The following is a 16,323-nucleotide window of genomic DNA, read 5'->3' as shown; positions in this document are numbered from 1 at the left end:
GCTAGCTCACGACAACAACAGGGGCTATTATCGAGTAAATACCGAAGTCTGTAAGCATGTAAAATACGATAGATAGCTAACTTAGGGGACTGGTGAGCCGTGTTTGGGCGATTGGGGCGACGTGGTGGAAGCGTTAGCTAGCTAGCCAACCTGGCTAGCGCTAGATAATTTCGTCGACGGCATTAATTGCTAAGTTTATGCGACACTGCAGTTCACAAAATAGCAGTAGATGCTAAATGTCGCCTGTTTAAGTTTATTTTAAGTTATGAGAAGCTAGCTAGCTGCTTCTTGTAACGCTAGCATTAGCTGATAGCTAGCTAGCTAGCGTTACTCCAGGGAGAGGCCGCACCGGCTGGTCGCACCAGCTAACTTTAGGTATTTGATAAACTAATATAACCTGGAATTTGTAATGTTACCATATAAGGGCAGATTGCTGCACATTAAGCCCAAATAGCTACAAAATATGAAGGTATTTGAAGGGAACACGCCACCGTGTGGTTTAATGTTTATAAGCCCTGAGTCTGAGTGCACGCGCATGGCTCCATAGCTCAGTGGTTAGAGCACTGGTCTTGTAAACCAGGGGTCGCGAGTTCGATCCTCGCTGGGGCCTCGGCTTCACTTTTCCTGATTATTGGTTGTAATGTCAGACTATCAGCTGGATATTACCTGATATGAAGGTCTGGATCATTTAGAGGCCAAATCAGCTCACAAGCAACTTAACTGCATGTGAAAGGCAATGATGTCCAGCTAAGCCTAAGAAGGCTGTCTACCAGATTTTGGAGGAGCACTGCTGTGAGGATTTTAATGCAATGCAATGTTGGCTGTTGGATGATCACCACCCCACCTCATCCTCAACTCCCCAACTTATCCCAGAAGTACTGGGTGGAGCACCAACCAGCAGTTGTTGGGAGAACACAATGCTGGGGGGCTTTGTGCCCCTCTAGTCCATGCTGGGCATTAAGTAGCATCAAGCCTCAAACTCATGAAGTAAAAGGGCAAAATGTGTCCTCCTCATTTAACCCATCTGGTAGTGAACACACACTCACACAGGTGTTAGGGGCAGTGAGTACACACACACCCAGAGCGGTGGGCAGCCAACTCCAGCGCCCGGGAAGCAGAGAGGGTAAAGGGCCAACAGTGGCAGCTTGCCGAGCCCGGGAATCGAACCCACAACCCTGTTAGCATTTAGTGGAAGGGGTGTGGAAGGGGTGTCCACAAACATTTGGACACATAGTGTATACACTGTATGCATGGATATTGGTGTTAAGCAATTGCAATGTAGCTCATCACATGGTAATGATACTCTCTCTGCCCACAGGAAAAGGCTGCCCCTCCGAATGCCCCTGTTTAACACAGAAACCACCAGTTTCCAGTCTCTAAGGAACATCAGGAATGTCAGAAATCCTGTTGGGTTACAGTGAAGAAGACTGATATCGAATCACCTATCTGATCTCAAGAATGGCAACGGTAAGGCAACAGGTTTCCCCCTTTTCTTTGTGGTAGTCATTATTTTGTGTGATTGTTAAGGGACAGTTATTCCTCAGATTCAACGGACAATGAAATTTGATGGGAATTCACATATTTATTTATTCAGCAATACAAAATAAAAGCTAGATATTCACATAGTTTTATAGACTTTATTAACAAGAAGCTGCAGTGGTGCATCGCCAGATCGTCATCTGGCACAATTAACACCTCCATTAAAGGTTACGAGCTAAAATTTGCTTTAAATTGAGTGGATGAGGTAGACCTATGTGCTATGTTTGTGGTTAACGGTTCCTTTCTCCATCTGAACTTTGCACAGAGGCCGTTCCGACTGCATTACTGTGTTAATGCTCCACATAATCGGAATCTCCGCAAATCACACCGGCGTCCTCATAATGGGCACAGTTGTGAGTGCCCACACCTGCATGCTGGCAGTCCAGCAGGGTTTCCTCAGTGCCCTCACACTGCACATCATCCAGAAGGATCTTCAGATGCTTCCCTTCTCCAAACTCAGCGTGTTTGGAGGCCTTCAGCGCATAGCGGAAGCCCAGCTGTCTGCAGACCACAGCCGCATTCTTGGTGTTCCAGAGATCATCACAAACAGTCCCCCATTCCCCATTGGCGTAGATCTCCACCCTTCCGCGGTCCTTCTGACCGTATTCGTCTCCTGCCAGTCTCACAGCCCCGCTCTGTGTGCCACTCTCAGACTTATGCTTGCCCTTTCTGCGTCTGCCTTTGCGCTGACGGGACTGCCTTGGAGCTTTGGTGGTCGTAGTGGTTGGAGATGGCGTGGTCACACCCAGCGCCTCCTCCTCCTGCTCCTTCAGGGTGTCCAGCAACTCCTGAAGCCAGTCTTTTGTGGTGACTAGAGGAGATTCCGTTGGCCGGGCTTCAGCTTTCGGCGGCTTTGTTGGCAGGTCAACCCCAATTAATGCTGTGTAGGAGAATTTTATTTAATTGAATAATGAGCACATGCAGTACATCATGTTATATGGAGAGTATCACTACATTACCCCTGTTTAATATGTGTAATTATTTTGCTATGTTAGAGCAGAATCTTAATCTATGATGATATTAATGCAATATTGATCACCACATTAATATTGTTGCCATTTAAAGTCATGTAATAATGCTATTTTGATACAATACCTTAAAATATCAATATTTTTTTTCTGCATAGTTACATGATTAAGATGTAAACAATGCCTTTCAGAGTGGTTTCAGAGAGAGTCAGATTTGTTCACAGAGGTGAAGAATAAAACAAAAGTCTGTTCAATCTGCGGCCATATTGCAATGCAATGCCGTCGGGCAGTTATTTCCAGTCATAACAGACCAAGCTTCTGTCTGTTTGCATGAGGGGAGACCAAAAAAACTGAAAACTGAAGGTCAGATTACAGTTCAAGTCAAAACCTGATCAAATCTGATTAAATTAAATCTCATGAATAGTTTTTAGCGTCCGACTACTGCGATCGCACAGATCCCCACTTCGAGCTGACTGGCTCTTTTTGTTGAAAGACGGGACCTTTCTGCCTCACTCAGCCCTCTGCCTCCCTTAAGTATGGGAATTGGGCAAAACATGGGAGTTAGTGGAGTCCTGTTGTTCACTAAAGAGGACACAGAATTCAAGTAGTGTGCATATTTCTAATATCTGCAAAAACTGATGACTTGCCGTCTCTTGTTGCCCTAATATCTGAAAGTTGTGGTGTCCACCACTTTGAAAAGCAAGTCCATGTACTCTGTTAGTCACACTAGCCTCACTAGGAAGCCCAGGGTGTGCTCTTAGCAGTACAGTAGGATTCAACTGATTGTGCTGGACGTATATATATGGCTTTTATCCACTACAGAAGCCAAAAATGAATGGCTGGGTCCAAAGAGACTGGAAAACATACTTTCCTTAGGCTGGAACTGTATGATGTTGCTCTTGACTCGAACTGGAATGGGGTCATAATGGCATTTTCTGGGTGGGGCTCGTCTGTAATACAATGAACAATGCAATACAATGTGTATCTCTGACTCAACACACACTCAAATCAATCAAATCAAATCAGATGCTCTCCAAAGCGAACGCTTCATCCACAACGAAGCAAGAAGGAGATCAGAAATCACATTACAGCCGTGTAGATCTCAGCCAGTTCACTTAATCCATACCAGTAAGAGAGAGAGAGAGATTTAGATGACAGCAGTGCGGTGTGCTGCCAGGCCTGGCTTTTCGTTTCAGGAGAGCTTAGTCTTCTCAGACAGTGACATCTACACCACTGCTTTCATGCATTAGTGAGTGAAGACAGAGCTGAGCTGCACGTTCAAAATAGCCTTTAAATAAAGGAGAACTTTTACAATCATGTTTTCAGCGCAGCAACTCTGCAGCGTAACGACGAGCAGATGTGAGCTCACTTAAGAAGCTTCAGCAGGGGAAGATCACATTGTGCTGAGCCTAGGCATCCTAAACTGTGGTTGTGGCCCACGATTAAATGTGACGGCAGAATCCTTACCGAGAGGGGTCGACAATTTTATACACAACGCCAGTGGCCGACGTTGCACTTGGAACTCCAGTGGACATGAAATAGAGTTCACCTGGTCACACAGGAACAGAATAAGCAGAGAAGCACAGCGTTTATTAGACAAATCATCTCCAAAACCATCCTTTTAAAGCAGCAGTATGCAAAAATTGGTATTTTAAGCTCCTGGGCTCCCCCTACAGTTGAGGAGTGTAATTCACTTTCACACCACTGCTGTAAATACAGCTCATGCTTTGAGCACCCCATCATGGACAGCTGTAGATGTCCTGTATAATATCATCATTATTCTCTGGAAGTCGTGGGAAGTACACCACATGGACAAAAGTATTGAGACACCTGCTCATTCATTGTTTCAAATCAAGGGTATTAAAAATGTTTATCTGCTGTCCAGGGAAGAAGGCTTTCTACTAGATCTTGGAGGAACACTGCTGTGAGGATTTGACTGCATTCAGCAACAAGAGTGTTAGTGAGGTCAGGATGTTGGATGATCACCACCCCACCTTATCCCTCATCTCAACTCTCCAGCTCATCCCAAAAGTACTGGATTAAGTACCATCCATCATTCCAGAAAACACAGTTCTTCCACTGCTCCACAGCTCAATGCTGGGGCCTTTATACCCCTCTACTAGCCCACGCCTGGCATTAGGCAGCATGGTGCCAATAGGATCATGATGTTTATCAGCTCCAGAGAGTCCTATTCTATTGGCTGTGTGTGTCATTTCTTCCAGCTGAGCTGACAAATTTTTTTTTGCAGTGCAGCCTGGAAAGGAAGGAAGGAACTACGTGTTCTTTGGCTTCATACCTGCTTCATCCTCCGCAAAAGAGATGATATACTGGTAGTAATTATTAATGAGGCCTGGAAATGCACAGGTTTGGCTCATGCCCATGCAGATCTCGCTGTAGTCCCACTGCTTGGTGTTCTTGTTCTCCTTCAGGCTCATCATACGTCTGCAGGAAACAGTGAAGTTCTTTTACTCAACAGAATTAAGAAGGTTACGGGCTTGGTAGATACTGAGAGTGTAAAACACAGTAAAACATGTAAAGGCAGGCCTAAAACCTCCCCCTAGCACTAGCAGTGCTCCCGACACTAGGAGGACTTGCGAAGCCAGTCAGCGGCTCTTTTCAAACGACTTCTGATGCAGCATTGCTGGACAGCCGACTCCCTCGGAGGAAAGTGCCGGGTCCCCAGCTCCAACGGGTGCCTTTGCTGGCCAACATCGCTTAAGAGTGATGAGGGGAAAATGCACCATCTACCCACCCGGAGAGAGAAATATTCAGCCAACAGCGTCCTGTGAGCACTGATGAAGGACTAGAGGATGACCAACACAAATGACTTTATTCTTCATCTACAAAGTGAACCAACTAGTGGACTGACAGTGTTTAAACACTCCAGCAGCACTGCTGTGTCTGATCCACTCATACCACCAGCAATGCATGTCACTGTAATGCTGAGAATGACCCACCACCCACACAAAACTACAGTCTGCTCTGTGGTGGTCTGTTCTGTGGGGTCCTGAGCACTGAAGGACAGGGTGAAAGGAGATCTAATTACATAAGTATGCAGAGAAGCAGCTGGACTACAGTCTGGAATAATACAACTAGGGTTGATCATAAGATGAGCATGTGGAGCAATGCTGTGTCTTCATTTTTGACACTTACCCGCTCATGAAGTCCCCAAATATGTACATTTCATTTAAATTGGGGTATTCACAGCCTCGGTAGACATATCCTCCTGTTACGGATTTCCCCATTTTATGAGGATATGCGTAAATTGGGAGGACATCGTCTAAAGAGAATAGAAAATACCAGCATAATTAACACTGAAGCTTAATGATTACAGCAATATTAATAACATATAAAGATCTATTTGAGTGTATCAGTTCTTTTACTGTATCTCTGTCCACAAACACAGGATGCCCACCCAAAGAGCTGTTGGCGCAGAGTTTCTTGTCGTAACAGGAGAAGCCTTCCTTCGCTCTCCAGCCGTAGTTCCTGCCTTTCTCAACTATATCTATCTCCTCATATTTATTCTGGCCCACATCCCCACAGAAGATGCGTCCCTTGCCCTCATTGGTGAACGGGTCCCCTCTATCCACAGAGCACCTCCACATGTTCCGCACCCCGTAAGCGTACACCTCCGGCCGAGCGTCCCGTTCATGCACAAATGGGTTGTCGGGAGGGATTCTGTACAGGGGTCCCCTTTCGTTGTCATCCACGTCTATACGAAGGACCTTACCCAGAAGAGCAGACCTGTAAATTAAAGGCAAAAAGGCCAAAATTAGTAATAGGAGCATGTGCATATTCTAAAAAAGTGTTTATAAATCGGCTTATTAATTGTTGTATCTTTTTATCCATCCAACAGAGGTGCCACAATAAAGGTGTAATTCTCAAAATGTTCCTCAGGGTTGTCTAGATGTTCCATTTTTTAGCTCCAGAGCAAAAACCTTGATGGTCTGAGGAACCCCACGGACCAATTTGAGAAAAACTAATCTAAAAAATGAATGTTTTTCTTTAGGGAACCAAAAGGGGTTCTTCTATGGCATTGTCAGACCCACCCTGCAATAACTAATTTCAGAGCAGTAGCACCAAGCAACAACTCCAACTCCAAAAAAGTAACCTCCACTGCGATCACCCCTGCGGTTCTGTAATCTGTAAACCACGTTGGCTAGCTAATCTAGGCTAGGCATATGCAAAATATGTGCCATTTAAATGTGTACTTAGTTTACAGGGAACTCATCACACTCATCATGAAGGACGTCAATTGAGCAGCACAGCTAGCAAGCTAGTATATAACATTAGCTATGCTAATAAGAGAATGACTGTAAATACCGCCCAAAGAGAACGCTGAACGGTCTCCTGGCCAATCAGGAGGCTCTCTGTGTCACTTTCTCTCTCTTTTGTTACATCTGTCCCAATGTACAGAAATGCGATCTCCAGGATATTTACATTTACATTTAAGGCGTTTAGCAGACGCTCTTCTCCAGAGCGACTTACAAAAGTGCTTCACTATTTACTCAAGAAAAACCTCAGCTAGTTTAAATAGACTAATAATTCAAAGATCCTCTAAGTTTAGACTCTACTAAACACAAGTCAGTAAGGAGACCACTCTGCTATTCGCCCAAGTCCTCTCAGAAGAGGAGGGTCTTCAGTCTGGGTTTGAAGACAGCGAGCGTTGGACTCTGCTGTTCGGACACCCAGGGGAAGCTCGTACCACCACTTTTGTGCAGGACAGTAAAAAGCCTGGACGCTTGTCTTCTGTGGATTTTGAGGGATGGCGGGTCGAGCCGAAATACTTGAAGCTCGAAGGTCTCTTGGTGCGGATCAGCCTTTGACCATCGCCATCAAGTACAGAGGGGCTGGTCCTTTCTGGGCTTTGTAGGCCAGCGTCAAGGTTGAATCTGATGCAGGCAGCAGCTACAGGAAGTCAGTGAAGAGAGAATGCAGCAGTGGAGAGACATGGCTGAATTTAGGAACATTGAAGACGACCCGTGCCGCTGCATTCTGGATAAGCTGCAGAGGTCTGATGGTGCGCAGAGGGAGACCAGCCAGAAGAGAGCTGCAGTAGTCAAGTCTCTAAGTGACGAGAGACTGAACGAGCACCTGGGCGACGTTTCTAGAGAGGAAGGGTTGAATTCTCCGGATGCTGTACAGGAGAAATCTGCATGACTGAGTTACGTTATATTCTGAGTGAATAAGTAGGTCACTTTTGTAGGTTGCTCTGGATAAAAGTGTATGTGGTCAGTTCAAGAGTGTTAGGCCGCTTAATCATGGAATATCTGTGTCCTAATGTAAAACACACAGTGTGGTTGATGTGTTATCCAGACTTACTTGTTCTGTGCATTTCCAAATTTTCCAAAAGGGTCTCCAGCCATGCCACCATCCCCAGTGAAGATGTACAGGTACCCGTCCTCAGCAAACAGAAGCTGACCTCCGTTATGATTAGAAGCCGGTTCATCAATCTCTAATATGATTCTGAGAAAATAGCAACACTCTGTGAGTCAGTGAAGAACACCAAAGACAAGTTCTAAAAAATTATACATAATTATAGCCTGGTTTATGAAACCAAAACAGCTATAAGTCATTTCTACATGATCGTCAACACCAAAAGGTCTGGAAGACAACAGAACATGCCTTCGTCCAATGCACCAGCTAACAACCTTATCCAACACCGCCATTAGGTGGCACGCTAACACCGCCATAGTGATGTTGGACAAGGCCGATGACCGACGTGCTTCCACTGCAGTAGTGATGTTGGACAAGGACGATAGCTGGCATGCTAACACCGCCATAGTGATGTTGGACAAGGACGATAGCTGGCATGCTAACACCGCCATAGTGATGTTAGACAAAGCCGATGGCTGGCGTGCTAACACCGCCATAGTGATGTTAGACAAAGCCGATGGCTGGCATGGTAATACCGCCATAGTGATGTTGGACAAGGACGATGGCTGGCGTGCTAACACCGCCATAGTGATGTTGGACAAGGACGATAGCTGGCACGCTAACACCGCCATAGTGATGTTGGACAAGGACGATAGCTGGCATGCTAACACCACCATAGTGATGTTGGACAAGGCCGATAGCTGGCACGCTAACACCGCCATAGTGATGTTGGACAAGGGCGATAGCTGGCACGCTGACACCGCCATAGTGATGTTGGACAAGGACGATAGCTGGCATGCTAACACCACCATAGTGATGTTGGACAAGGCCGATAGCTGGCACGCTAACACCACCATAGTGATGTTGGACAAGGCCGATAGCTGGCACGCTAACACCGCCATAGTGATGTTGGACAAGGCCGATAGCTGGCACGCTAACACCGCCATAGTGATGTTGGACAAGGGCGATAGCTGGCACGCTGACACCGCCATAGTGATGTTGGACAAGGCCGATGGCTGGCATGCTAACACCGCCATAGTGATGTTGGACAAGGCCGATAGCTGGCACGCTAACACCGCCATAGTGATGTTGGACAAGGCCGATGACCGACGTGCTTCCACTGCAGTAGTGGTGTTGGACGAGGACGTTGTTTAGTGCGCTACCACCACTGTAGCGATGTTGGACAAGGCTATTGGCAGCAGCTGTTGTGCATGAACACAAACGCCCCCTGTTGATTATTAGCTGAAATAGTGTTGTGTGGCTTGGCCTGTACCACTTTCTATGTTTCCCATTTCCAGAGCCAGGGCTGAGTACCAACAACGGCATGCAAACAGACCGCAGAGCTAGCGAACCGCGAGGACACATTCACTGAATTTTAGGTCTGGTCAATTGAAATCATATACAGCTCCGTTAAAACTGTGGATTCAAATTCAGTGTTCTGTGTAATGGCCCTTTTACAACAAGGCAATGTGCTAAAAGTCGCTAAATGACATCATCTCCTAATTTGCATAATTGACCCAATTTGCATAATTGTGTGTATATTTGCATAATTGTCTGAACTACAAATCAACTTAAACAAATGAATAAATTAACTTCTTTTTTTGCCTTTGAAATAGGCAAACTACTGAAAATAATTTCATGACTTTAATGCTTTGTCTAGACCCACATTACCTAAATCATTTTTACATAAATGACATAAATCAGTTTTGTCCTGTGATGTTAAATGTTAGCATATCAAATGTAATCGAAAGACTGTTATGTGGGGTGGGACTGCTACTCTACATTCAACCCCCCCCCCCCCCCCATTTATCCAGGCTAAAATGACCAGCAAAATGACCCTAAAAGAGACACTTTGGCTGAGTTACTTTTCTCGTTATATATTTACACCCCCATAATTTACATTACCCCGCCCACTAGAGAAAACCCTAGTCATAGCTGGCAAAATGGGAGGGTGCGATGACGGTGACTTCAGGAGAAGACAGTGTTGTTGATACTGGAGAGCAGCTCATCACCCCTAGACTCTGCTAGATATGGGAAGTTAGTGAGTTAAGTTAGATTTACTTTTTTATTTTAATTTAAGTTTTGAGGTGGGTGAGTGACGAAGACTGTGGAAGTTAAATACAGTGATTTATTTTCGTGTCTCTTTGAAGACGCATTTATATTTACATCCCACTCTGTTAATTGGGGGGGGGGGGGGGGGGGGAGGCAGCAGCAGCTTTGCAGTGTGGACGTGGAGTGGTGTGGGTCTGCTCCGACTGTGAGACCGAGCACTGAGAGTGTTGTGGGACGGGGCTCAGAGCAGTACCCGCTGCCGAGGACAGTAACTGAAGAACATCTTTAAGTCTCCAAAAATCTCCAATAACACCAGAAAAAGTCGCTAGATTTGTCGCTAGTTGCTTAAAAAAAAAGAGGTGTTTGAAAAGTCGAGTCTCTTATGGCCTGAGAAGTGTCTCCTCACCCTTCCAGTAATAAAACTATAAACCTGACTGGAGGAACATGCTCAGCAGGAAATCTCACCTCTCTGAACTGTGGTCCACCACGTTCATGTCTGCAGCAGAGATACGGAACTCGCTAATACGGATTCTCTCGTCAAAGCCCACCTCTACGGAGTAGTAGACATACAGCTTGCTGTTGTACTTGAACCTGGGATGGAAAACCAGTCCCAGAAAGCCCCGCTCATCCCCCTCCCACGGGGAGGTCAGTACTGCCTTGGTGATGTTGAGGAATGGTGTCTCCAGCTTGGACCTGTCTGGAAGGTACACCCAAACCAAGCCGATTTGCTCCGCCACGAAAAACCTGTGGGTGCCATCATTGGCGTGCACCATAGCTAGAGGGTTTCTGAGCCCATTAGCTACCTCCTCCAGGCACAACTGCAGGCAGCCTTCGGAGTCAGCGGTCACACGGCCCAGGTTTTTGGTCAGCTGCTCGTTGCTCAGGAGATGAGGGTAGCAGTAGTCCGGGTCGTCCAGCTCCAGGTGCTGACAGAGCCTGCTTCGGTCGTGCTGAAGTTCTGACAGCCGCGGGTCGTCGGACAGCAGGGAGATGGTGGACCTGCACTTGGAATAGAACTGGGAGCAGTAATCTGGGCAGAGGCCAGGAATGGACCTTAGGGGTGTACTGGGGTCTTCAGCATCAAAAAGGTGGGCAGCGTAGGGAGAACATTCCTGATGAGCAGAAACAGGAAGAGTGGGGAAAGGGGGGCTGAGTTTTTGGCAGGCGGCGGGACTTTTCTCTGCTCAGATTCTGCACGTACACACACAGAAACACACTTTGGACCCAAGCGTTTGAACATAAACAAAAGCCTTTGTGTGTGTTATTTTAAGCCCCTTATGTTGCTATGGAGATTACTGTCACACAGGAAAACTCTATTCTACTCTATTCTATTCTATTCAAGGAAAACACTAACACACTAATATGCTCTACTGGGGAATGTGCGTACACTCTCTTCTAGTCTAGTTGATCTATGCTCTATACTATACAGAACATTCAATTCTTAATTAAATTCTATTCTATTTTACTCTGTTTGGAGACAGACAGCAATATTCTATTCAGTTCTATTCGAAGACAAGACTGATCCTCTGTTTACTCTACCTATGAAAGCCAGCAAACCTGTATACTGTTCTACTCCATCTGGAGGAAGTCAGTAAGATTCTATTCTATTCTATTCTATTCTATTCTATTCTAAGAAAACACTAACATTCAATTCTATTCAAAGACTGATAATCTATCTGCTCTACTAATGAAGGTAGCAATGGTCTAATCTATTGTATTCTATAATTCTATTGTATGTTACTGATGAAGACACTAACATTCAATTCAATTCTATTTTATTCTGTTTGGAGACAGACAGCAATATTCTATTCAGTTCTATTCAAAGACACGATTGACCCTCTGTTTACTCTACCTATGAAAGCCAGCAAACCTGTATACTGTTCTACTCCATCTGGAGGAAGTCAGTAAGATTCTATTCTATTTTATTCTATTCTGTTCTAAGAAAACACTAACACTCAATTCTATTCAAACACTGATAATCTATCTGCTCTACCAATGAAGGTAGCAATGGTCTAATCTATTGTTTTCTATAATTCTATTGTATGTTACTGATGAAGACACTAACATTCAATTCAATTCTATTTTATTCTGTTTGGAGACAGACAGCAATATTCTATTCAGTTCTATTCAAAGACACGATTGACCCTCTGTTTACTCTACCTATGAAAGCCAGCAAACCTGTATACTGTTCTACTCCATCTGGAGGAAGTCAGTAAGATTCTATTCTATTTTATTCTATTCTGTTCTAAGAAAACACTAACACTCAATTCTATTCAAACACTGATAATCTATCTGCTCTACCAATGAAGGTAGCAATGGTCTAATCTATTGTATTCTATAATTCTATTGTATGTTACTGATGAAGACACTAACATTCAATTCAATTCTATTTTACTCTGTTTGGAGACAGACAGCAATATTCTATTCAGTTCTATTCAAAGACACGATTGATCCTCTGTTTACTTTACCAATAAAAGCCAGTAATGCTGTATACTGTCCTACTCCAGCTTTAGGAAGTCAGTAAGATTCTATTCTATTCAATTCTATTTTAAGAAAGCACTAACATTCAATTCTATTCAAAGACTGATAATCTATCTGCTCTACCAATGAAGGTAGCAATGTTCTAATCTATTGTTTTCTATAATTCTATTGTACGCTACTGATGAAGACACTAACATTCAATTCAATTCCATTTTACTCTGTTTGGAGACAGACAGCAATATTTCCATTCAATTCTATTCTATTTTGCTCTGTTTGGAGAAAGACAGTAATATTCTATTCAGTTCTATTCAAAGACACGATTGCTCCTTTGTTTACTAATGACAGCCTACAGCACTGCCGGCTTTCATTAGTTACTGTTCTACTCCATCTGGAGGAAGTCAGTAAGATTCTATTCTATTCTATTCTAATATATTCTATTCTAAGAAAACACTAACATACATAAAATTATATTCAAAGACTGATAATCTGTCTGTGGGGAGTGAAGGGAGTAATGTTGTATACTGTTCTATTCTATCTAGACAAAGTCAGTAAGATTCTATTCTATTCTATTCTATTTTCTTAAAGTAAAAGAAAAGCTCTACTGTTGAATGGACTAACACTGTATCCTATCCTATCTGATCCATTTAAAGGAAACTAGAACTAATATTCTATTGTACTCTACTGATGAAGACACTAACATTCCATTCTAGTCTAGTCTACTCTATTCTGTTCAAGGAAAACACTCTAATATGCTCTACTGGGGAATGTGCTAACACAACCAGGGGACTAGTTGCTCTATGCTCTATGTTATACATAACATTCAATTCTATACTTCTACCTCCTATGTTGCTATGGAGATTACTGTCACACAGGAAAACTCTATTCTATTCTACTCTATTATATTCCATAAAAACACTAACACTCATGTAATAATATGCTCTACTGGGGAATGTGCGTACACTCTCTTCTAGGCTAGTTGATCTATGCTCTATACTATACAGAACATTCAATTCTTCATTTAATTCTAGTCTATTTTACTCTGTTTGGAGAAAGACAGCAATATTCTATGCAGTTCTATTCAAAGACAAGATTGATCCTCTGTTTACTCTACCTATGAAAGGTGGTAACATTGTATTTGAGCATATGTGGGGGAAAGGTTTCTATTCTATTAGATTCTATTCTAGACTCTATGGATTATGGCACTAACATTATATCCTATTTTATGTCAATAAAGCCAGTAAGACTCAATTCTATTCTATTTTATTCTTTTCAAGGATAATTCTTTATTCCACTCTATGGATGATGGTACTAACGTTATATTCTATTTTTTTTTAAAGCCAGTGCAAATGTATTCTATTCTATTCTACTCAAGTGACCCGCTAACTCTTTTTCTGTTCTATTGGTCAGGCAATGTCATTCTATTATATCTGGAGAAAGTCAGTAAGATTTCAATCAGGTCTATTCTATTCAGTATATTCTGCTCATTCAATTCAATTCTATTCAGTTCTATTTTATTCTATTCAAGAAACAGACAAGAATTCTCTGTTCTTTGGTTTGGATCCAACTGTTGAAACACCCCCCTCTGTGTCCTTTCACTCTTTCCAGAGTTGCTATAGAACTCACACACAATTCAATGGCATCCAGTTACGTCAGCACTCATTTCTACGCAATGAGCAGAACCCCCAAAAAGCACTGGACCACTGACCTGGCAGATGAGGTCTTGGACGTACCCTGCGCAATTGGCATAGCCATAATAGTCGAAGTTGTCCATGATTTGGTAAAACTTGGTCATCAGATCTTGGTCTCTGGCGTAATCGCAGCAGCCGAAGTGCTTGTACATAACGCAGAACTGCAGCTCCTGCTGGGGCTGAAAAGGGGGCTTAAAATCCAGGCACTGGGGGTGCATGAGCACAGGTGGTGTCCCAAACACCACGAAACACCACAAAACACAGAGCCATCGCCACCGAGCGCCGCGCAAATCTCCGAACCAGCACATGGTGCTTCGTTAAACGGAGCCCAGCTCCAGATCCATGTACGCAGACGTTACGCAAGAGCGAACTGGGCACCCCCCGCGCGCCCCGGCTGCCTTTCTGCACTTTTGCACTTTGCCCGGACTGCAGTCACTGACGAGGCACGAGGCAAAAGTCAGCCTGCGCCCTGTTTGCTGTGCGTCTCGCGCTTAATCTGCCATGCCATCTGTTTGTCGTCCACCTCCTGACTCATGCCTCCATTTTATTATGTAGTCCACAGCCCGTCTCGAGGCGTCACATCGGCAAACCTCCCGCACGTTGACCTGTTTCCTCCAGCAGACATGAACTCACAGCCACCAGCCCGAGGCTTTCCATGCAGCCGCAGGACCTGGCCGGCTTCCCTGCTCCGTCCTGGTGCAGGAAAGTGAGTGCTGGGACTGTAATGAGCCTTAACGTCCCGCTCAGAGTCTCTCCATTACGCAGCTCTTCCTCCTCAGTGAACAGGGTCAGCTCCGCTGCGCGCGCTGCTCCTCTTCCTGCCCTCCTGCTCAACAGCTGCTTCTGCTTTAACGCTCCTCTCAGGCTCCTCTCAGGCTCCTCTCAGGCTCCTCTCATGCTCCTCTCATGCTCCTCTCAGCCTCCTCTCAGGCTCCTCTCATGCTCCTCTCACACTCCTCTCAGCCTCCTCTCACACTCCTCTAAGCCTCCTCTCAGGCTCCTCTCGGGCTCCTCTCAGGCTCCTCTCGGGCTCCTGTCAGGCTCCTCTCACACTCCTCTCAGCCTCCTCTCAGGCTCCTCTCGGGCTCCTCTCGGGCTCCTCTCAGGCTCCTCTCATGCTCCTCTCAGGCTCCTCTCGGGCTCCTCTCAGACTCCTCTCAGACTCCTCTCAGGCTCCTCTCAGGCTCCTCTCAAGCTCCCCTCAAGCTCCTCTCAGGCTCCTCTCACGCTCCTCTCAGGCTCCTCTCAGACTCCTCTCAGGCTCCTCTCAGGCTCCTCTCACGCTCCTCTCAGGCTCCTCTCAGACTCCTCTCAGGCTCCTCTCGGGCTCCTCTCACACTCCTCTCAGGCTCCTCTCGGGCTCCTCTCACGCTCCTCTCAGGCTCCTCTCATGCTCCTCTCAGGCTCCTCTCGGGCTCCTCTCAGAGTCCTCTCAGGCTCTTCTCAAGCTCCCCTCAAGCTCCTCTCGGGCTCCTCTCACGCTCCTCTCAGGCTCCTCTCAGGCTCCTCTTAAGCTCCTCTCAGAGTCCTCTCAGGCTCCTCTCAAGCTCCCCTCAAGCTCCTCTCGGGCTCCTCTCACGCTCCTCTCAGGCTCCTCTCAGGCTACTCTCTGGCTCCTGTCAGGCTCCTCTCAAGCTCCCCTCAAGCTCCTCTCAGGCTCCTCTCACGCTCCTCTCAGGCTCCTCTCAGGCTCCTCTTAAGCTCCTCTCTGGCTCCTCTCGGACTCCTCTCACGCTCCTCTCACGCTCCTCTCATGCTCCTCTCCGGCTCCTCTCCGGCTCCTTTCAGACTCCTCTCACGCTCCTCTCGGGCTCCTCTCTGGCTCCTCTCTGGCTCCTCTCGGGCTCCTCTCGGACTCCTCTCGGACTCCTCTCACGCTCCTCTGGGGCTCCTCTCATGCTCCTCTCCGGCTCCTCTCGTGCTCCTTTCAGACTCCTCTCACGCTCCTCTTACGCTCCTCTCAGGCTCCTTTCAGGCTCCTCTCGCGCACTGCGCGCGCTGCTCCTCTTCCTGCCCTCCTGCTCAACAGCTGCTTCTGCTTTAACGCTCCTCTCACGCTCCTCTCAGACTCCTCTCGGGCTCCTCTCAGGCTCCTCTCAGGCTCCTCTCAAGCTCCTCTCAGGCTCCTCTCAGACTCCTCTCACGCTCCTCTCCGGCTCCTCTCAGGCTCCTCTCACGCTCCTCTCGGGCTCCTTTCAGGCTCCTCTCAGGCTCCTCTC

The 16,323-nt window shown here is 45.8% G+C and overlaps 1 protein-coding gene and 1 non-coding gene across 2 annotated transcripts; one reads left to right on the top strand and one right to left on the bottom strand.

The window, feature by feature from the left end:
- The first annotated feature begins 537 nt into the window (after positions 1-537).
- On the top strand, positions 538-610 carry trnat-ugu (transfer RNA threonine (anticodon UGU)). The gene has a single exon. It is a non-coding gene; the product is annotated as a tRNA-Thr (tRNA).
- Positions 611-1,573: 963 nt separating this feature from the next.
- hhipl1 (HHIP-like 1) lies at positions 1,574-14,934 on the bottom strand. Its single transcript, XM_072689027.1, has 9 exons — positions 14,122-14,934; positions 10,401-11,047; positions 7,830-7,973; positions 5,923-6,251; positions 5,661-5,787; positions 4,804-4,949; positions 3,975-4,056; positions 3,375-3,457; positions 1,574-2,419 (listed from the first exon to the last, which is right to left on the bottom strand). Exons 1-9 carry the CDS (start codon positions 14,410-14,412, stop codon positions 1,830-1,832), a joined length of 2,439 nt encoding a protein of 812 aa, XP_072545128.1. The 5' UTR covers positions 14,413-14,934; the 3' UTR covers positions 1,574-1,829.
- Positions 14,935-16,323: the final 1,389 nt, after the last annotated feature.

Source organism: Salminus brasiliensis, chromosome 10 (assembly GCF_030463535.1).
Source record: "Salminus brasiliensis chromosome 10, fSalBra1.hap2, whole genome shotgun sequence".
NCBI lineage: Eukaryota > Metazoa > Chordata > Actinopteri > Characiformes > Bryconidae > Salminus > Salminus brasiliensis.
This window is presented reverse-complemented; position numbering and strand designations above follow the sequence as displayed.